This window comes from Dromaius novaehollandiae, chromosome 1, assembly GCF_036370855.1.
Source record: "Dromaius novaehollandiae isolate bDroNov1 chromosome 1, bDroNov1.hap1, whole genome shotgun sequence".
In the NCBI taxonomy this organism is placed as follows: Eukaryota; Metazoa; Chordata; class Aves; order Casuariiformes; family Dromaiidae; genus Dromaius; species Dromaius novaehollandiae.
In genome coordinates, this window is record NC_088098.1 from 123,401,622 (window position 1) to 123,425,996 (window position 24,375).

Genomic DNA, 24,375 nt, shown 5'->3' on the forward strand with positions numbered 1-24,375 from the left:
CCTCAAGCCGATAGAACCAGCAACCAGCTGGCAGGATGGGGACTGTGGCTGGGTCTCCTGGACCAAGCATCTCTTGCTGTGTTTTGGGGCTCACCACTGCAGGCTGAGCCCATCGGACGGTACCAAAAGCGTAGAGAGAGGTAACTTCCAACGGGAAGAGCTCTCAGCTACTGTAGATGGGGCGCTGGATATGTTGCCTTTGCTCCAGAGCTGCAGATTCGTTGATGCTGCTACTGGTTTTGGCTGTGAGCTGTAATCCTTCCTTAGAAGCAACAGCTTCGCCATCTACGCCCCACGTCAAACCCAGCTACAGTTTTGGCCGGACTTTCCTGGGACTTGATAAATGCAACGCCTGCATTGGGACATCTATTTGCAAGAAGTTCTTTAAAGAAGAAATAAGGTCAGAAACTCAGCACAGTAATTTTTAAAGAATTCTGCATAGTAGCTCGAAAGGTGCCTATTAATATTTCCAAGTATTTTAATGAAAAGCAATGCGAAGAGTAACTTATCACCAGGTTTCCCTTACAGTTCCTAGTATTTTAATTAATATCTACAAGCTGCTACTTTGTTTTTGTTTCCTTCTAAAACCACACAAACGTGGTCAGACTTCAGCCCTGAATTGTAATTTGAAAGCAAGAGTAAAAGGCACAATTTTCTGCATGTAGAATGCCTCTGCAACAATGGGGGAAGGGAAAAGGGAAGGAGGAGATCAGTTTGTTTAGATGTCACTGGAAGTATTTTATTATGAGCAACTAACCAAAGGTAAAGGGAATTTAACTTTGCACACTCCCAGTGGACTATATTAACCGTAAACATTAAGACCTGAATGATTTTGTATCAGGTGCAACAACACAAATGTGCAGAATGTCATGTGTGTATTAGCTAAGATCAAAAGAGCTACACACTTGCCTGAGGCACCAGGACTTCTGCACTTCAGATACCTGTGTGCTAGAACATAGACATGGCCAAATTATTATTACGTTTTGGGGAGTTTTCAACGAGAACTTGAAGGCAGAGGCAGAAATTGCATCTGCCTCTAAGTCAATTAGACATATGCTGCCCAAGCAGTCATTAGAGTGATCCAATCAGTTGTAGGTTCAAAAGCAGAGCACATCTGATGACAGCAGGGAAAAGGTTGCTAGAGTATTTGAGAAGAAAGTTAAAGGCGATACTTGGCAGAGGAAGGGTTTATTGGGTCTGGTGTGATTTATAGAGCCATATGCGCTTTCTTTTATAGCTATAAAAGCCCGGGGGAGAAGAAATGATTATAGTAAAATTGTATTTTTAATACTATAATGTAAGTAGTATAATATTGGACAAATCACCATTTTTATCTTAAACTGTCCTATAAAACCTAACATAGTAAAACCATAATGGTTTGTCTGAGATGGACTTCGTGTACGACCATCCATTCTTCCCTTACTGCTCTCTGAAAAATACAGCCCGCGGCTGCGCTGGGCTAGGGCTCCTCCAGCCATGGCAAAAAAGAGTCTCATCCCTCAGCACTTTGCATTTGTGGCCTCCTGGCCCCCTCCTGTGAGCTTGTGATGAGAGTGGAGCAAAGTGCTCTACCACCTCCCCGCTCATCTCCCTGGTGTGCAGCCATGTACAGCGGCACTGAGGGGGACTAGGCCAGCAGCCTAGGCTTTCTCACCAACCAGCCCTGCCTCCTGTCCCAAAAAGCAGGGCGAATTTGCCATCAGTGCACTCAATGCGCGCCACCACCCAGTTGGCTGACAGGGCGCGATGTGGACTTGCACTGGCTGAGGATGTGTTCGGGGCCCAGGCTACCACAGCACAGGGCCCGCAGGGACCTGCCACAGGGGAAAAAGCAACTTGCGCCCGCCTTGTCACATGTGCACCCTTTGAGTTACTCCCGCTTAGTCACTGGAGGGTTGGGGCTGGGCAGCTTCCTTCAGCTATGCCGAAAATAGTCGGAGCCTGCTGCAGCGAGCTACTGCATTTGGCGGAGGGAAGGTGAAATGGGGAAAATTTCACTGTCACTTACACTCTTAAATACCCCCACACACACCCTGTACCTTTTTGCATGTTCACAAAGGTAGGTAGCACTTTGCACTACTCTGCGTTACTCCTCATTAGAAAATGCTTTGTTAATTTTCCATCATTTCCGGGAGCTGCCGCAGGCATTCACACAAGGATGGCGAGTAAGAAGATGTGGGTTCTCTTCTCAGTGCTGCTGGTGACTCATCATGTGCTCTAATGTTCTTTACTTCCCTTATCTTTACCCAGCTTTATCCATCTGTAAATGCAAATATCAAAACCTGCCTACGAACCGTCCTGAAAGCAGAGCTCAGCAAAAGTTTTCATAAAATATTAGATTTTCAAAACACTGCAAAACTGAGCTGACCAAAACTATTTGCAGACTTGTGCCAATGTTGGTGACCAGCTTTGGCCAAAAGTAATGGGAGGAAGTTTGAAAAAGCAGGAATGTTTCATTTTGATTTATTTTATATAATTTTTTTTATTTTTGGTGGTCTTAGCTGTTTTAAGACTTAACTTACCTAATTTTCATCTTTAAAGAGATGTAAACTCCAAATGCAAGTGAAATTATTTTGGCTGAAACAAAATACTTTGCGTCATCCAGCAGAAAGAAAAGCAAGTTTGATTTTCTTCAACATTTAGCTTTAGGTTGGTCTAAAATCTTTAATCCATGAATCAGTTATTCACACAGATCTTACTGATAGTCTTAATTAAAGAATGTTCAGGCCTTTAGCTAAAAGGCTTCATACAAGAGTGAATTATTGTTATGGCACAACTTCATGATGAATCTTGAAAGTATCTAGCAAGTGTGCCAGGCCAGTGCTGTGCTGCCTAGAAATGATGCCAAATACAGAATTACTGCAGCCCTTGCCGGATTCCCAGGCCCGTGTGGCTCTCCCCTGGGACTTCTGCGGAGGAAATTACTCCATTTGTGCTCATGCTAATGCTCAGCATTGGATTTCACACATGCATGCATTGCTTGGTGGAGGAGGCAACCCTTTCCTCGTGTCTGCCTGACGTGAGCTCCCCTGAACATGTGCACTTGAGCCAGCTCACAAGGCACATTTATGCTCAACTTAAAAAAAAAAAAAACAAAAAAACAAACAAACAAAAAAAACGCTCAGCCCATAGCTGTCTCTTTCCTGTACATGCCTGGCACACTGTGCCTGCTTGCAGATTAGGTACCGGGGGGGGCCATGGTGCAGAACAAATCACAGCAAGGCGTAATGATTATTCTCTACTCTAAAAAGTCCTATCCAAAAACCAGCTGGGGAGGTCAGGGGGGGATGTTCATATCATGTCAGATGCTCTGATCACAGGGAAAGCTTAAATTCCATATTGGGCAAAAGTCTCTGACCAAAATGCCTTAAACCCTTGAGCCCTGTTCACATGAGGGGATAGACTCCCCCAGCCCCGGTTGTTCTGCATCTCCACAGCAAATCTTCCAAAGGAGGCACTTGGTCAGAGCTGATCTCTGCTGAGGGTAAAACCAGAACAGGGCCACCACCAGCAGTTGGGACTGGCCTGCCGCCCCGGGAGCGCTCCGGCACAGCGGGCAAGGGGAGCGAGGCCCTGCTTCAAATTGGGGACAGGGGAAGGGGATCGATCATCCTCCGCTTGAAGCAGGAGAGGAATGTCACCAGGCAATGCATTTGCCTGAAATTATTTCCCAGCTTCAGAAGTCACCCACTGATCGAACCAGGAACAGATTACGTATACCAGGGCTTGAAGCAGGAACTTCGAGCAGACGAAATGTAATTAATCCCCTCAAAATTTCTCTGTGCAGATTGCCTGACTGGGAGTCAAAAAGAAAAATTGGCTTCAACTTTCAGCTTCGTTAATGTCTTTTCATCTAATTCCGTCCAGCTAATCCTGAATGCAACCTCTTGCCCATCCTATTTCAGTTGTGAGCTATCAGCTCTAATTTATGATGAGATTAAATTAAGAAATGCTTTCTCATGCATTCAGGCAAGAGTTTAATTAGGAGATTTTAGAGGCGACGAATGTTTGACGCTGGCCCAGCTAAAGGTTAGAGTTCAATCACTCTATTTGAGTGGGTTACAGATTTACTTACAAAATACCCACAGCGTTCTTTAACCACTACATGCAAAACGCATGTGTGGGCAGGGCTGAGGGGGCCAATAAAACAAAAAAAAGTTGTCCCAGCCTAATTACACAGCCCATATGCTCCCCTCCTGTGCACGCCGCGCATGTGTAGGGGGAGCAAATCCGTGCAAAATCTCCATGGCTACAGCAGAGCTGCACGCCCAGCACAAACGTCTCCCAATCTCCCTCCCGTCATGCCCCCAAGCCCTGTGTGTGCGTGGGGATGTCACTTATCCTAATAATTCCCCAATTCACAAACAGCGACGTCAGGGGGTACCCATCAACCCCGGTATCCTATATCCCTACCACCACCCTATTTCCACCACCACCTAGGACATGGCCAGAAGAGGAGCACAGGGACCAGCCCAAGTAATTGGCACCACTCCTAACCTCTCTGCCTAGACATTTTTCTCCGTTATTTCTTTTTTTCCCCCAAAGGGCAGAAGGGTGGCTATCCAGAGCAAAGACCAGCTTGAATATGAAAGCGGGCTGACATTTTTTACTACAAAAGCTTTTTTGGTTGGAGATAATTCTAGGTCATGACATTAAACTTTTCCTAGCAACCTATCAGTGGCATTGAAAACTTTGAATAAAATATTTTCTATGATCTTTGTTTTGGTGTTAGTATTTTGATTAAAACACATACAAAAACCCTTCTCACCTGCATCAACACAAAGTAAAGCCACCACCTCAAAATAAAAGGGCATTATGATATTTCCAAATACTTTTTTTTTTCAGGTTTTGTTCTGCTGGACATTTTTTAAATGCTGATTATTTGTCTCTTTTTTTGGCTGCATTCTCTTTACAATTTAAGATAAAGGTAATTTGTAAGTGTCGGAAATTCCTTTGGAACTGAAATTCTGAATTCCTCTCTCTTCACTTTCTCTGTTTACGTGGCCCAAATCGCATTATTCTTTGTGTTTTTTCCCTCCACCTCTCACACAACCCTGTTCATTACAAGGGAAACTTGAAGCAGGAGATGAAAATCCACTGTTTCCAAAGTACGGTTCCTCGGCTCAGTGCTTATTCCTGCCCTTCTGAGGGAGGTAGTCAGCAACGCCAACCTACTGCCGCCCAGCTTGTGCTGTCAAATAGCCAAAGCCACCTCTGGCCAGGCCCAGGAGCACACATGCACGCTCGGTCGCGCACAGGCAGACATGCACACATGAGGCATGGCAGGCAGGAGAGCACCGGCAGAGCAAACAGAAGCCTCCTGAGATGCTTGACACCCTCTCCCCACCTGCCAGGGAAGCTTTCTGGGGACAAATCAGTGCTTTGCCCGGCCCGTAGATTTTAAAGCAGAGATTGCAATTATGCTTGCGCCGTCCGTTTTCCTGCGGCTCGTTAACCCAGTCTCCGTGGGGGTCTTGTTTTGGTTTGGCAGGTTTGACAACTGGCTTTCTTCTCGTTTAAAGCTGCCCCCCAGCTACCTCCTCAGCTACTCAGGGAACTACACCGATGATGCCAAGAGCTGGCGGTTGGTGGACATCACCAGGCTGACCACCAAGTACCAGCACGACCAGGCCGACAAGCGCATCTGCACGGCGCTCCTGAAGACGAGGACCTGCAGCCTGGAGCGCGCCCTGCGCCGCACCACCCGGGTCCAGAAGTGGCTGCGGGCCAAGCGGCTCACACCCGACTTGGTGCAGGTCAGTGCGCCCCCGCCCCTGTGCCCCCACCCCAGCTTTGGATTTTTTTAGCAAAAAGGACCTGAAAATCCAGCAAGGCAAAAAAAACCTCCAAGGTTCAGGCTTTGATGTCTTATAAAGCAGAGTTGGAAGCCTCACTGAATACCATAGCACCCACCGACCTCAGACTCACAAAAATGAGTCAATTAATGCAAAAATGCTAACAAGTGACGTGGGGATATTTCTACTCCCCCCCCCCCACACACACACACAGCTGCGTGCTTTCTATGACCTAAAGACGTCTTCTCTACAATTAAGAAAGTAGCTTTTTTAGGGGTAGGGCTCTCACATGACTTTGGGAGCCAGGGTTTAAAATAGCTGCTGAAATGTTGCCCGACTTGAGACACAGGAGGAGGGGTGGTCAGCAAGGAATGCTGCCACGATTATCTGTCTGATCCCCTCAGACTGGGCAAGTCACTCAGTCCTAAAAAAGACAAACAGGAAAGAACAAAGTCTTACCCACAAGGGTAGCCTCTACCTGGAAAGGGTTTTGTTTTGTTTTGTTTTCCCAAGGCAGCGAACCTTAGCAGCTCCATCTTCTCTCTCTGCTTGCGGCCGCCAGGCCAAATAGCAATGGGAGCTCCTGGCTCCTCAGCTCACACAGCCGCAGGCACGTCGGGTCTCGGCGCTGCCGAGGGGCACCCCACGCGTGCAGCTTTGTCACTGGGTGTCTCAGGACGCGTCCCAGGGGGCCCCTAGAGCTAAACCAGAGCGGGAGTCTGATTTCCTAATCTGTCTGCTGTCTATAGCAAATTATGTCATGGATGAAGAAGTCTGCTGCCCTTTTTGTTGCAGCCCTGAAGTGTCACAGGCTAAGCAAGGACAGATGCACGGCTGCCTCCTCCTTGCAGCTCCGGAGCTCGCTGCCACCAGGGAGGGAGGCAGGCAGGCCCGGCGCGGGAGGTTGACCAAAGAGGCAGAGCTGTGGGCACAAAATGACCAAGCTGCAAAGGAGAGCTGGCTCCTGGGCACTGCCAGCAGACCCTGGGCTGAGGGATGCCACGGGCAGCCAGGGATGGCCACGGGGAAGGCTAGGGTCTTTTGGTGCAGATGGACTTCATCCCTCTTCCACTCCCCAAATGCACACACATCTCCCTGCTCCAAGCAGCAGCACAGTTTTGCAGTAACCATTGCCAAGGGCGAGGGGCTGCAGTGGAGATGGGATTATATTCCAAAACAAGACCCTGAGATGCTGAGCAGGATTGTTCCAATACTTTTTTTTCCTCTTTCATTCTGAAAGCATCACTTTCCCTTTAAGGAGAGAAGTGGTTATGAAAAAAGGATCTTTTTAAAAAAAAAATTAGAAAAGGCAACTGCTTCCTCTAGCCTGTGCGCTGCTGCATCCGCTCAGCTTTGCTGAATGCTGAAGATATGTTGCTGTAGTTTTTTCCACTTCTGTTACCCTGTGGAGCTGTGCGCCAGAGGAGGGGAGAACCGGAGGCCATGTGCGAGCGGCAGCAGCAGAGCTGAGCCACGCAGGACGTGCCCAGAATCAGGCAGTCCCAAACGGCAGGTCCCACTGTCACAGCACCCTTTTGGCAGGGGACGTGCAGGTGGCTTCAAGCACACCACTGACAGGGAAAGCAAGGATGATGAACAGCTGTGGAAAAAGCCTGCACTCTATGGTGGTTTTTTTTTTTTTTTTTTTTTTGGAGCAAAGCTACACTGCACTTCGTCTAGTAACCCTGGGAGAGAGGCTGGAAGAGAGAGGGGGCATCTGCATCCCCCTTCCACTCAGGACATCCTTCTCCTGCCCTTGCAGGTGCGCAGTGGGGCCATCTCCTCCCCAGGAGGGCAGGGAGCTGCCTGCGCTGCTGCCTCGCAGGAGTGCCCAAGGGGTGCACGCGAAACCCTGCCATGCCCATGGCCATCTCAATGCCACTTGAAATGGCAGGACTGGAGAGCTTAAAACTCCCCTGGACTGAGCTGGGTAAAAAAATGAGCGGGGAAATGTAGCTCTGCGGTATCACAGATGTGCTGTAAAGTCAAGTCATTAGTGAGCCCTGCTCCCTCTCCTTAGCTGCGTCCTCTCCTGACCCCCCAGCTGAGCTGGCCGGGTTGCACGCATGCGCACACATGAGAAGCCCAGCCTGAAGCCCTGCAGGCCTTGCTGCCTCTCCGGTTTCCCCCGGGCACTTGAATCTCCCCCTGCGCGGTGGTGGGAAGCTGAGCTGACACCAGCCCTTGGACGCCTCTGACATGAGCTCCTGCTGCCAGCGTTGGGGGACAGGGACAAACTCACTGGGCACGTTTCTGCAGTCTTGGCAGTTTTTTAAGCCAAGAAAGGGCACAGCGCACTGTAGTTAGCAGAGACCTTTGCACGCTGGCCCCAGGATTGCACCGCTCATGTTTTCATGGTTCTCTGGTTCTGTAAATCAAGCAGAGAAACCTAAACTGGGATATAAATGAGCTTTAACAGGATATAGACATGAATGCACACAAGAGCACAGCAACCCAGAGGCCCTGGATCCCCAGCCCCCACCCCCAATTTTGGCAGCGATCGTCAGTTAAAAACGGATATGTGTTTTCTAAAATGGCTGCTGGTCTTGTAGCGGTCTAACTCAAAAAAAAATCACAGGCAGTAGTAGATTTCAGTAATATAGCACATGCAAAATTTGTACATGACTTTAACCCCGGGCCCTGTAGCACGGGCCACCGCAGGTTACTGGGTTGATCCGCTTGGCTGTTCGGCTCCACGAAGTCGGAGATTTCCGTTTCTCTCTCTCCCCCACCCGATCACACCTCTGGAGAGCTGAAACCACAGGAGCGCTTCAGCCTGCCCCCCAACCCCACCAAAGCCTGTTTTCGGTTCTGTGGTATATGCTGGGCAAATACATGTTGGTAACCCAGCATGATCCGTCAGAGAGTTTTTCATCGCTGCTATGCCAAGCCACTGCAAATGCTCTTCTGGGCCTTTTTTTTTTTTCTTCCCCGTCCCCCCCCGCTTTTTGGTCATGGTAAGAGTACGCTGCTGGTGCCCAACACGATAAAAGCCCTGCTTCGTCAAGCTGTGGTCCCTCAGTGCTGCCTGGACTCCCATCCCTGTAGTTTTGGCTATATAGGAGAGCTGGCAAAAGCTAACGGGCTCCAGTAATTTTATCGTATAGAGCAGTGAGTTACAATAAGCCTTAACATACTTGAATCAGAATGACAGACCATGAAATAATATTTTTTTCACTTTACACTGCCTGCCCTGCCTGACCCAACTATCAACTGGGCTGCCTGCCACAGTGATTATTTCATCTGCCACAGCGAAAATCTTTACTGAACACAGCAAAGTCTTCGGTACTAAAATATAGCTTGCCTCAGAGACAAGCTGGATTTAACTCTGTGTTTGTGTGTGGCTACCTGGGCTGGAAATTTTAGCCTGTGTAGCGGTACCAGCCAATGCTGCTTCACCTACATCTCAGCTCTGGAGTTTATCACTTCAAACCTGGCTGATTGATTGCCTATCCTGTTTGAGGTGAAGAACAACAAAAAAAAATGGGTTAGTTTCGGCACAGATCTTCTGCAGGGCAAATTTCTAATCCTGACTACAAAGAACAGCCAGCAAAACGTTCAAGGCAGATGGACAAAACCAGTATCAAGGAGAAAAAAACCACCTGTTTTCAACCCCTCCTTCCAGTATATATTGCTCAAAACTATTGATCAGGACCACAGTCTGCTCTCAGCAGACATGCAAACACCTTGGGTATTTGGCCTCTGAGTCAAGTGCATATCACTTCACTTGTGGTGCATAACTGGTCCTTACCAGGGAAGGACCAGCTTTAGCATGCCTCCATCTACTGCTTTTTTGGCCCTCTATCTCATTATTAGAGACATACTTAGATAAACCTTCTAGGACCAAGCACATCTGAACTCACAGGTGGGAGAGGAAGACCAGCAGTGGAGCTTGCAGTGGGGACAAGCCCCACAGCCTTGCAGGGTGTTCTCAGTTTCTCTCCTGGGGATGATTAAAACCTTTGGATTAAAACAGCCAGGAGCTGTAGGTGCTTTGACACCTGCATCCAAATGTTTCCTCCTGAATCCCATCCCAAACTTGTTCACTTTTAAAGCAGAAGCATCTGGGCAGCCGTGCATGGAGCAGCAGGTGACAGTGTTCCTGATCTGTGCTCATCCCTCCTCAAACTGGGTGAATATAAAGCAAAACAATGAAAAGTTGTCTTCCAAAGGTCTTTTTGACATCAGAGTGAATTCTAAGTACCTTTGCACAGTATATGCAAAGTATATGCATACACAGGAGTTTAAACCACATTGCATGTTGTGCACTAGGGAAAAAAACACAGCTGAGTGTAGGCAGGTTTTGCAGGAACAGTTCATTATCAGATATATAGACGTGGGAATTTAATCAAAGTAAATAAGAAGCTTCCCATGTCAGCCACAAACAAGATGTCAGACTGCCTGCCAAGTCTTATGCTCTAGGGTGATAAGACACTGCAAGAGTCTCAAGATATTTAGAGATATATCAGTATCTCCAGTGTTTAAAGTATGTTTTCTTCAAATTTTTCTTCCACTGACAATTTTTGTACAACAGTTTTATACCTTCTGCTGCAAGGATGTTTCTACCATTCTGCTAAAAGAGTCAGTCCTTCTCCACTGAAACACTTGAGCAAGTGCCAAACTTTATACATCTGAGTAGTTCTGCCAAAATCAAAAAGGCTCACTGTCGAGTTTTGGTGGATCAGGGTCTACATTAAATCATAAGAAGTTGCATTGGTGGTTGATGCAAATGGGGCAGTGCTCAGCTGTGCTCCACTGCTCTCACACCGCTGCTAGGAGCTGGCTCCTGTCCGAGAGGGCAAGTGAGCAGTTTGAAGGTTGTTCAACTCACGAGGCTGTTTTTGAGCCTGGGAGTTAGTGCTGCTGCTCATCACGCACTCGCGCCTGCTCACACTCGTCCATCCCTCAACTTCGCCCATCAGCTCGGTGCTGAACAACATGAACGAGACAGCCCCATGGTTCAGATTTCTGTACTGGAGAATGGGAAATAATAGAACTTCAGCCAAGTGGCAGTCACTGTTTTAATTGTGAAAACCCTAAAATAGTCTCACGGAAAATGAGCAGTCGTGACCACTGTAGTGCAGCACACATCCAAGTCTGCGTTAATAGGACAAGTGCTGAGCTTAGAAGAATTTATAATTGCAACTTTTCTGTATTCTCTTCTATCAGGATTTCTGTTCCTGTTGTATATGGTTAAGGGTCTCGGCTTTTGCATTACAAACTCCTGTAGGCAGTAAGGCTTTCTAACTTTGCTTGTAAATATTTGCATACATGCTCATCTGCAATAGATGTCTCCACCATTTGTCTCTTATTTAACACCATTCAGTTCTGCTCACTTTTTCTCACTTCTCCCCCAAAGCAAAAGTGACAAAGTCAGCCATACTGTGTCTGCAAGTGCTGTGAGACAGAAATCCATAACCATCCCCTTCCCCTCCTTTCTAAGATTTTTTTTTAATTAGTTGAAAAAATATTTCCTTGATAAAGTGATACCAGAGGCCAGAAGTGTATGAAAACTAGTAACTAGAACTGGTGGGAAATATTTTTGGCAAATGTTTTATTCTCTTGGGGAAAAAAGTGGTTCTTTGGTCACTGCAAAATGACACTCCAGTTGGGACTGAGTTTTTCAGATAGTTTTGATCAGATCTGAGTAGTCAGGGCTTGGTCCAGGGAGCAGTTGGAGCCTTGTTGAGGCTGGCAGTTGGGAGAGGAGGGCTCCGGGGGACACGGGAGATTCATCACCCCCTCTCCACCTCTGCCTGGGAGAGTTGTGCATTCCTTGTTGCCTTATTTCTTTATTTCTTTGTCTTGGTGGCTAGATAATTAAATGTTTTATGCCAAATGAACAGCTCGAGCAGGAAGGACTGAGAGTGACCTAGCTCAGAGTAACCAAATAACTTGGAGAGATCCCAAGCCAAATCTTCACTTTCAGTGTGAAGAATAGCAGAAAGCAAGTGTGAGCTCGGGTATCCTTTCCTCCAAAGAGGAACATCAATTAAAAAGAAAAACTGAAAGATTAAATTAGGCTACTTCGATTTTTTGGAACCAAAAGGGTAAACAGAAATCCTATTTCATCATCAAACAGAAAAATGCCAGTATAACGTTTCTGCACTGCTATAGGGAATTCTCCATATGTCATCTCCCCTTAACTATTAAAAAAAATTGCACTGACTTCAAAACAAAGTTATCTTTCAACTACAAAGATATAAATATATATTGCCATTTATCCCAGTTGTAGATCACTTTTTACAAATCAAACCTACAAATTTAAAAAGTGAAATACAGTAATGGTTGAATCCATTAACTCAACAATTCTTTATTTGTTGCTTGTGTTTGCAAGAAAATATACACAGGATATTAACATTTGTTTTTGATAGTTAATGTGTAAGTTTATCAGAAAGATAATATTTCCTGTGCATGTACCCACATACAATGTTTATTTACAGGGTTTTAAAACATGTTTACTGACCTTACCAAATAGTATTCCCAAGAAAGCTGCTTACAGGCTAAGCAAATAGGAAAGCAATTTGAAGATATTATTTAAAGAAGGAAGTGACTCACTGACTTAATGAAGGGAGAGGCCTCCACAAGTGAATAAGGCTGCCAAGACTGGAAAACAGCGGGGCGGGAGGAGGCCCACCAGCACCGAGTAATACAATGGCATTCAGTCAAAGGGAAATGAGGTTTGCAGAGTCCATGGTTGTGCCACAAAGAGCGGCTGCCATTTTGAAAGCCTTCATTGTGAACATGTGTGTTAGGTGACACCAGGGTTTGCTGCAGTTAAGTCATCCATTTTTTTTTCCTAAGAAGAGTTTGCTGTAGAAAACCCCACATGTGCTCATACCCATCATCAGCAGATGGGTGCCGATGGGCAGAGGAGCTACCTGGACCAAAAATGTTGGGCTGGGCTATCAAGCACAGTGGGCAGAGCACAACCTTGCCCCTATCTATGGCGCAGGTTGAGCATATTGTGGTATCTCAGACAGGAAAGCAAATATCTTTGTTCCCTTTTCCCCTTTTGCTAGGGTCTCTCCAGCCCAATGCTGCGCTGCCCATCTCAGCGGCTCTTGGACAGGATAGTGCGGCGCTACGCTGAAGTGCCAGATGCCGGTAGCATCTACATGGACCACCTCACCGACCGGGACAAACTGCGCCTCCTGTACACGCTGTCGGTGAATTCGCACCCCATCTTGTTACAGGTATGCGCTGCCGCACCCTCAGCTGAAACCTCCCGCAGCAACCCCTCTCTGGCGAATCCTTGGATAAGACAGTGCCCAGCTGCAGAGGAATCCCAGGCCCTGTCCTTTAGCAAGGTCTGCTCGGTGCCTCGCAATAGCCTGTGAAGTTGCTGGGAGATATGGATGCCCAACCCCTTGAGCAAATGAGAACTTGGATGGATTATTATTACAACAATGTACTGTAAAAGCCAGGGTTTTATACCTCCCCAATACTGCACAGCGCTCTGTTTGCATTGCTAATGTATTGCTTAAAATCACAGCCTGTTTATAAAATCCAAAGTGCGAGAGAGCACATTTTAACGTGGGTGCACCAACAAGCAATGTTCAGGCAACACATGGCCTAGGAGAAGGCCAGTTTCCCAGCTTAATGCTCCACAGCTATTTTATTTCATTTTTCTGTGTGCATGCAACTGGAAACCAGCTCCATGGCAAAGGGCAGCTTTGCAGAGGCGTTTGGTTGAATTCCGGATAAAACAAAGTTCTCAGTTTGAAGGCTAAGAGTCAGGAGGCCCCATGTCCCTCCCCAGTTCCCTTCTGGCACCACTGATGTGTCGCAGTCCCCCTCTCTTCTTAAGAGCATCTCAGCAGGAATATCCTCACCTTTCCCCAGCACCACCCCACCTCTCCACTGGCAGGGGAGAAACGACGCCCAGCCACTACCTCACATCCCGGGAACCTCCCAGGAGTCCCCCAGCCACCCCTACCTCGGCTAACCAGGGCATGAGGCTGGCTCTCAACCCTGTAAAGATTGGGGAATGCAGCTCATAGAGGTGAGCAAAGTATGCCCAAGAGACTTAAAAATGTTTGTGGTTGCCTGAAATACCTTTAGAGGAAAAGGGAGAGGCAACCTTAAATATGCAACTGGAAGAGTCCCTAACTTCCCCTCTGCCCCAGTGAGATAGACAAGCTAAAATATAAATGGCAGAAAGCTTTATGTTGGCAAGGCGCAATGACTATGTGATTTCCACGCTAAGCAGTGAAATATAAAGGCCTGGGATAACTGCACTGCTGGCACGGTGTGAAGTGATGTAGTGAGCCCAGCCCAAATGTCCCTGCTGTAGCAAACATCCAGGACTTCTGAACCTGAGACTGCAAAGCCTCTTCTAAAATGAGCCAGACGGTTGTTATGAATTAGCTAAAAGTGGTTTAGCACCACCTCACCTTCAAGCCGTGACATTAGTTATGCAGTGCTCATGAGGGAGCCATCAAAGACTCCATAAAGAAGCCTAAAATTAGCTCTTCTGTGCCTTAAAATTTCATGAATTTAAAGTCTATTATTGTCTTGGACTTTCCAGTTAGTCTCCCTTCCCTCATAGAACAGATCTTGAAATATCAGATTCTTCTTCTTTAATTAAAAAGAAAAAAGAAAAGTAGCTACCTCAAAACTGACTTTTGCCTTCCCAGGCTTCTGGGGCTAACTGGGGATGAGAAACTGAACCCATACGGTGGTGGGCTGTCTTTAAAAGGCAGAACAAGACACGAGAGCCACTGTTTGCAGTAGGTCGGGGTTCTCACATGCTTGAAGCCATCTGAGAGGGCAGTGGGCTAATGGGCATGAGAAGGATGGCCAAAGATACCTGGCAAATCTGTTGCCCACTCCCGCCTGTGACCAGGCAGCGGTGCCAGCCATGCCTACCCAACGAGTGCTCCTCTACGTAGCCACACATGGGGAAAATATTTAGGAATGGGGATTTCTGGATTTGACAGCCCACACCCCACTCCCGCTCTCCCCGGCAGATCTTCCCTGATGTGGAGGGGTGGCCATTCCCACGGTACCTGGGCGCCTGTGGGCGGCTGGTGGTCAGCGCCAGCACCCGGCCCCTGCGTGACTTCTTTGATGCTGCCCCCGAGGTGGCCGCTGATCTGGCCCTGCAGCTCCTCGCTGTCCTCCGCTCCATGGGCACCAACGACCTCAACTACTTCTTCTACTTCACCCACGTGGACGCTGGCACCTTCGGCGTTTTCAGCAATGGGCATCTGTTCATCCGGGATGCCAGCACACTGGGCATCATCGACAAGGAGGAAGGTACTCAGCAGGCTCTGCAGGCACGCATCTGTTGCAGGAGGTTTTTGTAAGGTGGAGGAAAACAAACTGTTCACCTGCTGTGCTCGGCTTTTTTGATTTTTTTTTTTTTTTTGTTAATAATTCATACATTGTTTGGTAAACTAGATAATAAAAGTACAAGAGGAGACATATCGACAGCAAAAACATCAGCGGCTCCTGCCACCCTTGGCTCTGAGTCTGAAAGGCAACAGGAGTCTTATTTGCCTGGTAAATGGTGCCATGACAGTAGGATGCTTCAGAGTGCATGCAAGTGCCACACTAGTCACACACGGTCTGGCCGTTTCTACAACTAGCAACAATATTCAGTGTAGACTGTGCTGAATGATCAGGTTTAAAGGCTTCCTAAATTGCTTCTTTTCTTTAAAAGCTTTTCTCACACAAATGTCAATATTTGCAGAGAAATTTTGTAGGTTGACTTGTTTTAAGAATTGGGTCAAATCAGACTCTTTTAGGTGCATTTATCACATTAGTTGCAAGAACAACAAAAAAAGCTCCCTTTTGTAGGTTTTCCATAAAATGAAGAACTGCTATTCACTTTGCAAAGGTTATATTGGTCTACCTCTGGAATTAGAGCTAGTCAAAGACTATTCCTCCAATAATTTAATATTTGATTTAAATGTTCAAATTTTAGAAAGGCTTTTGCTCAGCCCAAATATTCAGCTGAGTAGATCTCAAATATTTAGAAACAGTTATCAGACAATTTTCCACTAGGTTTCCTTTTTTTTTTTTTTTTTTTTTTTTTTCCCCAAATAGCTGTTATTGCTGTCTTGTCTCCAGCTAGATTGGTTGTTGTTGCAATGTAATGATTTTAGATAACATGGAAGAATTATGGTTCTGACTACTATGGCCTTTTTTTTATAGGAACTCTGCACTTAAGTTCTTGCCATTTTTTCTGCATCAGTTTTATTGAATACATGACTCTTCGCTTCCTCTGTAAGATTGTTCTATGGCTTATTGCGGAGTTCTGTCATTCAGCAAAATATATACATTTCAAGAGTGAGAATATTGTTTGGCCCATCTACAGACGTACTTTGTGGTGAAAGATAATAGTATCATTTAGATTTTATTAACAACATTTTGTTACTAAGTTACAGATATATTTGATTATCCAAGATTTTTCTCCATGTTTCTAACAACTAATTTAATTTTCTTTAATAGGGAGCCAGCTGACCGATGACCAACAGGAGTATAAAGATATATTTAGCTGTTTGACTGTGGACTGCCCGTCTGCAGTTGTGTCCTGTGACTCAATCAGAGAGAAGCAGAGTCTCGTCATGGTGTGTCAAGAGCTTTTGCCTAAGCTGCTAAAAGGGAAATTCCTTCAACCCATACAGGAGAAGATAGATGGCTTCCTCCAGCACTGTGCGGATGGCTTCACCGACGACCAGGGTATTGACGACGCGGTTGCGAAGCTGGCAGAGCTCCTGAAACCACTGCGATCTTGCGATTCTCGTTTTGCCTATCGCTACCCTGACTGCAAATACAGTGACAGATACTGAGAGAAGCTCTTCGGGAAAGACCAGAGCAGCCTCAGAGCTTCGCCGTCACAGAAAGTGGAAAGGATCTGGGGTAGCTGGGAAGAGGTGCGTCAAAACTGAGGCATCCTGACCGAGACAGAGGAGGAAGCAGAGTGCACATGGGATTTATTGCTCATCTCCCAGAGACACATTTGTTACGTGGGGTGTTTGATATGATGTAACGCTTATGGATTATAGATGTTATCACGAGTGACAGGGGTTACAAGATTAATACATGTTGTTCATGCATTTTGGCCTTGGAAAAATTTTCCATGCCATCCATTAGAAAGAAACTCTCCAAAGGCAGCTAACTCACAACTAGATAGATAGAGGAGCTTTATTACCGAGAACATCTTTTTGATCAAGATGATATATACATAATGTGAGATGGATGGAAGCATTTAAGACTTTCCTGTGGGAATTTTTAATGCTCTAAAAATCATATCTAAACTGAATCATTTGATCAGTTCCTTACCATCACCCACTACAGACCATTTTTATAAAATATTTAAATTTTAATACTTTTATGGCACATAGAATGGAAAGAAGCAATTGACAGCATTAAAAAGCTGAAAGAACACATGTCTCTTGAGACTTAATTTCTCTAATCCCCAAATATCATTACTTTTAATCTTCCTTGGTTTTGACTGGCAGTAATTGGAGTCTAATAAAGGTTCTCATTTCAAGACCAAAAATCCTCAACTCTTATATCTGATTGTCCAATAGGTACCTTCACACTTTCCTCTCTAAAAATATGGAGACAACCAGTTTTGAGTGGTTTTGTATAAAAATACTCAAATGGGAAAATATGTAACAAGCAGAAGAGGGGAACAACACAAGAGGATGAGATATTAATTTACCCTGAACATGATGAGACTCACTGGACACCCAATACTTAATCTAGGTGCTGAGGCACCTACCAAAAGGCATGGAGATTTGAGGCCTGACCTGCAAGAGGTATGACCATTGCCACTCCCTCCACCATTTTCCTTTCAAAGGAGAAATCACTAAGCCAGTCCTCAAAGGAATGATTTAGGCACCTAAGATTTGAGGGGTGGGACTCTTGTCTCACAGAAGTGGCCAACCCAGGGCTAGAAGGAGGTGCTTTATTTTGTGGAGGAAAGAAGGAGAAGGTAGGAACAAAACACAACTTTCTCACCCAGCATTTGTGAGTCTCCACCCGACACGGGCCCTGTGGGGAGTCAGACCCCCCCACCAAACCTTCCCTACTGCCTAGGGGACTGCAAGACCTTGCTTGAGTTTGAGGCTTTTCTCCTGAGACTCAGGTGCACAGGGGTCACCAAGCAAATTTGACTGAGCTGAGTCAGAAACTAGATTTTCTGGATCCCCCTGGAAGTGTTTTCATCATGGAAACAGTCCTCCTCTAGCCATGGTTCAAAAAATAAATCAATAACTTGCATAAAAGCATTAAAAAAAAAGATGTGAATGCATTTACATTGCTAATCTAGGCAGAGAGTTACCAAGAGCAGGAATGCAAGTCAAAATTTTGTGTTGGCTAATGCAAAGGGAGGCTGGGGAAGGGCTCTGTTCCCTTTGTAATGCAGAGCATCATACCTGCAGGTTAAAGTAACGTATTATAGATGCATTAGGCATCCAAAAGTACACATAGGTCTCACACACACAGAAAATCTGACCCAAGACATTTATTCTGGTTTTCCATTATCCCTCCTGGTATAAAATATCAAGTGCACCTTTCACCTCTCAAGAAGTAGAAACACTGAAAATAATTTGTAGGTAAATTTAGCTTTAGGCCCAGATGGTCTGACAGCAAAAATGTTTAAATATACAGTATAAGCTACTGTTGCAGCTCTCTGTCATTATTTCAGTCTACTTCTACATCATGGCTCTCTTCCAGTAAGAAAAACATGTCCTTCGCCTAGATCCATAAGGCTGATTAACAGTCTGTTTTCAACAGTTTTTCTTGAATCTGTCTCCATCTTAGATCTCTCAGTCTGTGATTTTACCTAATAACTGTACATTAACCCTGGCCTCTTTCTGTGCAGGGAGTCTGTCTCTGGTGCAGAAGGCTGGCCACCCCTCGCAAAGGGGAGATTGGGAAAGCTCACTGTTTTACCATCCATCTCCCTGTAGTTAGCAGTTACTTACTCCCCACTCTGGGCTATTAATTGATGGCTTCCATTCAGCGCTGGAAGCCATCCTTGTTTATACTACTAAAAATGCACACCACAAAACATCCAAGAAGTGCTAAGATGAAGAGCTCTCTGGGCCAGCCCATGCCAAAGCAGAGATCAGTGACTCAGTCTGACACAGCCTGGCCTCTCATTCAGCTCTTTCTGCTTTAGCAATTGCTGGACTCACACTCAAATGAAGACCAGCTCTTGCAACAGTGCTCCACACTGGAGCATCCAATGCATCTTTGGGGGTTTAGGGCTGCTTTTTTTTTTTTTTTTAACGATGCAGATTTTTTCTTTTGAAAAGGAGCCGCTCATTTACCATGCTGATCTGTGAAAAATGTCTTATGGGCAGTAGGACATCTCTCAGCAGCCCACTGAAATGCAGAGAGCTGATTAAGTTCATCACCTTAGAGAAGGGCAAGAGGAAGCCCACATCACTCAGGTCTAATCTGACATCAGGACTGGGAGTTGTCACATGGGCTTTGGGAAGGCCGCGATAACTCACAACACTAAAACACTGGGTATAACAAGTAAGAGTCACTGTCTTCCCTGCTACTGGAGTCAGTCAGCAGAACTGCAATGGAAGTTTTGAGACACATGGCACCTATTTTTACATAGCTTGATTCAAGGATGTTGAAGAGGAGAGGAGTTTCCTACTGCCTTCAATAGACTCTAATGTCAATTCAAAAAAAAAAGAAACCTTTACATGATCAGAAATAACATAATCATTGATTTAAAAATATTAAAGAGATGGGAGCTGCATTCACCACCAGTTTCTCTTCAGACATATCTTACAAAGACCAGGCTCATGTGACTAATGTGCCAGCCACAAAATCAGTTCATGGCTCAGAGAACAATCATTTTCCTAAACTAAATCTCATTTCCCTGTATTTGTCTGCCTTTTTTTTACTGCCAATTTTTCCTTTTAATATTTTCTCTTTTTTTGGCAGTCAGGACCTGGAATCAGTGCCCACCCTGTCTGTCTGCTTCAGTCAAGCCTTGAAATGCTAGTAGGCCAAGCTCCAAAAGGTTGTGAAATAATTAATTTATAAAAGACAATTACTTTAAACCTAATCCTTCCCAAAAGAACTCTCTAGTATTTTTTTTCCTCTCTACGTTTATTGCTGACAGTGGCTTAGTATGAGTCTTTGCATATTGTTCCTGGTAACAGTTTAAAAACATATCAGGCCTTTTTTCTGCAGTAGGACAAGAAAGGCAGTAGTTTTTCAGAAATCTCACAATCAGTCTGAGCACTTCCTTTATTTGTGGATAGTTTGCAGCTGCATTTATGTCCACACATTTACTAGGTGTCTCTCTTACTATATCCCACATATTTTTTACACTTTTATGTCAAGAGAGTCTTGGTTTATAAAACTGGATTTTCTGCCATATTTTATCTAATGGCATATTTTAATACTCTCATTTCTCAGGGGACAGGTGCTATGTATAGGCAGCCCTTAGCAAGTGATATTCCCAGTTTCGCCCACCCTAGTTTATTGCCCTTCTCAGTATCATTTTCAGTCAGCTCCTTTGCACATTTCGGTGGTGTTCTTACTGCTTAAGCAGCTGGTATACGTGCCCCTCTGCCCCAAACAACCCCTTTCTGAAACAACAGCAACTATCAATGCCATTAAATCGTCTTTTATGCACACTCCTCTTGCTGAAAAGAGAGCACACTGGCAGCATTTGCTGAGACAGGCCTTTCCATAGCACATCATAAAATGGGCTGCCCTTTAACATAGACATTTGTTGCATTAAAGGAGGCAGAAATACCTCCTGAACTCTAAGACTGGCACTGGTCCCACAGCCAAGAAGTCCAGCTCAGCAGCGTAAGGTGGTTTTCAGTTGTTAAACTGTCCTGGGAGCTCAGTCCACCTCTGAGTGCCAAGCTCTCAACAGGAGGAGGAGCGAGAAGGGGGAGAGAGTAAAAGAGAGCAAAATGATGGCACATGCAATGGCTCTGCCTTTTGCATCATTCTCAGCACAATAAATAGCCATGCAAATATTTCTAGCAGCTTTCTCTCTCTTGATGCTCGGCCCAGGCAGTGGCAAGTGTGGAAAATCAGCAAAAGCTTTGTGATGTTCCCCTCAGTTAGCTACCCAGCACTACTCCCCTGGGTGCCTCCTCGCTCTGCACCCTCGTCTTCATTTAATACCCACCTTCCTCAGACATGGCTAAGGCATGGGGGAAATGACACTGCCTCTGAGGCTGCCTTGCCACCTTCCAGTCCCAAATGTTGCAGATACTTCTGTGCCCGTAAAGGCCAGGCCATCCTGGTACCTCCTGATTAATTGACTCAGCTGGGACATTGCATACCCAATGGGAATGGGACATGCCATGAATTGCTGGGGAAATCCGAGCAAGCATTTGAAGTCAAGGTATTTGGTAACACACAGAGCTCACCAAAGCCTACTATCAGGCAGCACTGTCACCACGAGCTGTCCCTGGGGGTTGAAGATCAAGGGCCATGAGGGACAAGATCCTGTAAAACTGGAGGTGGGGGAGTGGGGTGAAGATCACGGGGTGATTCACCACTCCATAGCTTTTGTGGGTGGCAGTGTCTTGCCCCCTTTCTTTTCCCCTCTCCCAGCTTCACCTAAGGTGCCATCTAGGAAATATCCTCACACTCTGGGGTACTTGGGATCAGCATTTAACAGCTCCTGTACACAGCAGCAACCAGAAAAGCACTTTCAGAGTGAGGGCCTTTCCAGCAAGCTCAGCCAACAACAGTTATTTGCAGGTGCTTTTTATTTGCTTTCTGATTTTCCAAGACTTTAGGATGCACTTGGGTCCAATTTGCCAATTACTCTCTACAGCCAGGTGCTCTAGATACTTTATTACTAATTCTTCCTAAGTGAAACCTCAGGTTCTCCCATTATCACATGAATCTGAAAAGCAGAGCTTTAATAAAAATATTGAATGTCATGAGACATTACAAAATTACAAAAGCCTGCACCACAGTACTCTGAACTGGTTTGCCAAGACATATTAACTTAATCAATAGTGAGTCTATCTGCTACTGAATCCATCATTCCTCTAATTCAGCACTAGTGGCCATCCTGAAATTGAAACCAAACAAACATGAATTTCAGAAAAATAAAAATGAAGTGAGAATAGCTACTCACAGCAAGTTTTTCTGTCGTAGGGAGACTTTCTGTTCAAGGGAGACTTGAACACCTAACAGGTGACCACCAAGGAAGGGTAAGGAAGACCAGAGGTCCAGAAAAACATGACAAAAGAGGAAGAGACAAATGGAAAGGTAGAGAGGGACATGTGATAACAGCCTTCAAACAATTAAAAGCAGCAATAAAGGGATGGGGATAAGCTGTTCTCCATTTTAACAGTGAACAGGAATAAGCGAGTTTATCTGGTAATAGGCTAGATGTACCACAGTAAGAATAGCATGGAAACAGATAGAGAAGCCCAGGTCTCCAGCACTGGGAGTCTTAAGTTAAGAGCATAGTGATGTGGCTGTTAATGGTGCTGTACTGGGCTGGGAAGCTGGCCCACATGTCTCCAGAGAGCCACCACAAAGGGTGGTTGCTGAGACTGTGAGACCTCCTCGCTTGAGTGAGGTGACCTCTGGCATGTGTGATGAGTTGTCAGCCCTTAAAGCTTTGGTCCACACATTTCACAGGGAGAGAAGACCTCCTAAAAGAGGAGAGGTTAGAAAGGTGCTGTTTGGTGGTTGAATACAGAAGAGAAAAGAGTGGGTTTACCCATCTGCAGATAGACCACCAGAAGGGAAGGAGTCATAGGAATAAGCCATTTTTCTCATTTTAGAAGCAATTACTGTGTTTCTGGTCTAGTTTTACCTGCTGTTCTGGGGGTTCTTGCTCTTCTGGAGCAATGTGAGAAAGTTTCCTTTCTCCATAGCTCTCCAGTTGGCACTGAAGGATGCTGCCTACCCTAGAAAGTAGCCCCTGCTGTCTGCAGTCCTCAGTCCTGCATAAAGTGCCATAGAACTCCCACTACTGAGTTTTTCTTCTCTCCTGTACCAGCCTGCTGGGACAAGGGCTGCCAATGCAACCCCCCCCCCCCCCCCCGCCATCTCCCAACCTTCAGGGGAGTGAGCAGGAGAAAGTTTCCTCACCAGGAAAAAGATGATGAGCTTTGGTGAGAGACAGCTTCTGCACCTCCACACAGGTTCCACATGTAGCAGCTCTCCAAATCTGAGACAGTCACTTCTTTAGGGCTCAGCTGCCTGCAATTTTTAAGACCAAGCTCCGTTCTTCGCGATATAGGGTAAGAACTGCAACAGTTAGTCTAAAGCAAGCAAAGACTTCTTCAGGTGTTTGAAAGAACAAGAATACACCAGCCTACTCCCTGGGGACATGAGCTCTAAGAGAACAAGTTTGTCAGGTTTTACAGTCCTATAGTACTACTCAGCAACAACGCACGTAGTTCCCACCCTTGCCTTACCCAGTTCATTTGCTACGTTACATGTAAAGATAGCTTTTTAGACTAACACCCACAGAAGTGTCAGGTAAAGTTCAGTGTATTATGTGTTTTAAAAGGACCTTGTCAGTCATGCTAGATTTTTTTTCCTTTCAGAATTTAAATATTTGGTTGGATAAAGGCTTGTCAAATTCATTTCTCCAGTGATGTCTTAAAATAATGCTATTTTTTTTTCCTCTGAAAAAAATAATCAAGCCACTAGGAATAATCAGAGACTTTTCACAGGGTTGAAAAGACCTCCATCTGTTTGTATTCTCAGTATACAAAGAGCATGAAAGAAGTTCACCTTTGGGTTTTCACTCAGCTCTGGCTGGAGCACACTGTCGCAGTGGTAAACATTTACTCATTTTTTTTCCGACTGCCTCAAGCTGGAGACAGAGAAAAGAAAGTGCCCTTAAATGTCTGACATAATTTCTACTAGCAAAACAAAGCAGGGATTTGTGTACAATTCAGGTACTGCCAAAGGACAGGAGGAAAAAGACTGAAAAAATTATGCTACTGGGTAAAAGTGTGGGGATTAAATATGCATTTATCTAGTCAGAGCACTTTTAACTGTTAGTAACATTTCAGAAGTCCCTGAAAGGAGTCACAGTCCTTTTAATATAGTAAGCTGAGTCACTGCTGGTGTTTCAGAATGGAAAATCTTCCAGCAGGTGGGCAAACGATGGAGACAATTGTCCAAATTGCAGGAAACTAATTATTTAGTCTTTCAAGTTTTCGCTCATGGCATTACCACTCCTGTGCTTTTACTAAACATTGCAGCAAAGGGGAGGCTGGGGGACCCCACAGGATCCCTCTGCCAAATCAGGGCTGTGCAGGATTAAACCTTGCAAATGGCAAAGGATCATACCAGTATTTTGGTGAGAAAGCCAAGTGGTGATGCCTGGTATTCAAGGACTTTCCATCTAACGGCTACATTATTTGATGACAAATGCTAATCGGGGGTTTTACATATACAAGAGTGGCTGAAAGAAAATAACTGTATAAGAAGCAGTTCTTTTGAATTCTGTGAGCAAAATGCCTAGGAAATTCAACAAATAACTATCTATCTGCTTCTTTTGTCAAAGTGCTTTGAGAAAGACTTAGGAGTGTTCAGCTGTTCAATTGTTTTCTTGGGTGATACAGTAGTATCATCCAAGAATTATCAA

General features: G+C 45.4%; 1 protein-coding gene and 1 long non-coding RNA gene across 2 annotated transcripts; one reads left to right on the plus strand and one right to left on the minus strand.

The window, feature by feature from the left end:
* The first annotated feature begins 3 nt into the window (after nt 1–3).
* DIPK2B (divergent protein kinase domain 2B) lies at nt 4–17,307 on the plus strand. The gene is made up of 5 exons (XM_026098033.2): nt 4–400; nt 5,492–5,756; nt 12,818–12,991; nt 14,768–15,056; nt 16,254–17,307. Exons 1-5 carry the CDS (start codon nt 177–179, stop codon nt 16,592–16,594), a joined length of 1,293 nt encoding a protein of 430 aa, XP_025953818.2. The 5' UTR covers nt 4–176; the 3' UTR covers nt 16,595–17,307.
* LOC135323596 (uncharacterized) lies at nt 12,084–23,108 on the minus strand. The gene is made up of 2 exons (XR_010385063.1): nt 22,863–23,108; nt 12,084–15,084 (listed from the first exon to the last, which is right to left on the minus strand). It is a non-coding gene; the product is annotated as an uncharacterized LOC135323596 (long non-coding RNA).
* Between the last annotated feature and the right edge of the window lie 1,267 nt (nt 23,109–24,375).

Coding starts and splice junctions, on each gene's coding strand:
- DIPK2B (XM_026098033.2), top strand. CDS start 177: ATGGGGCGCTGGATATGTTGCCTTTGCTCCAGAGCTGCAGATTCGTTG. Junction 5,757..12,817: donor TCACACCCGACTTGGTGCAG/GTCAGTGCGCCC, acceptor CCCTTTTGCTAG/GGTCTCTCCAGCCCAATGCT. Junction 12,992..14,767: donor CGCACCCCATCTTGTTACAG/GTATGCGCTGCC, acceptor TCTCCCCGGCAG/ATCTTCCCTGATGTGGAGGG.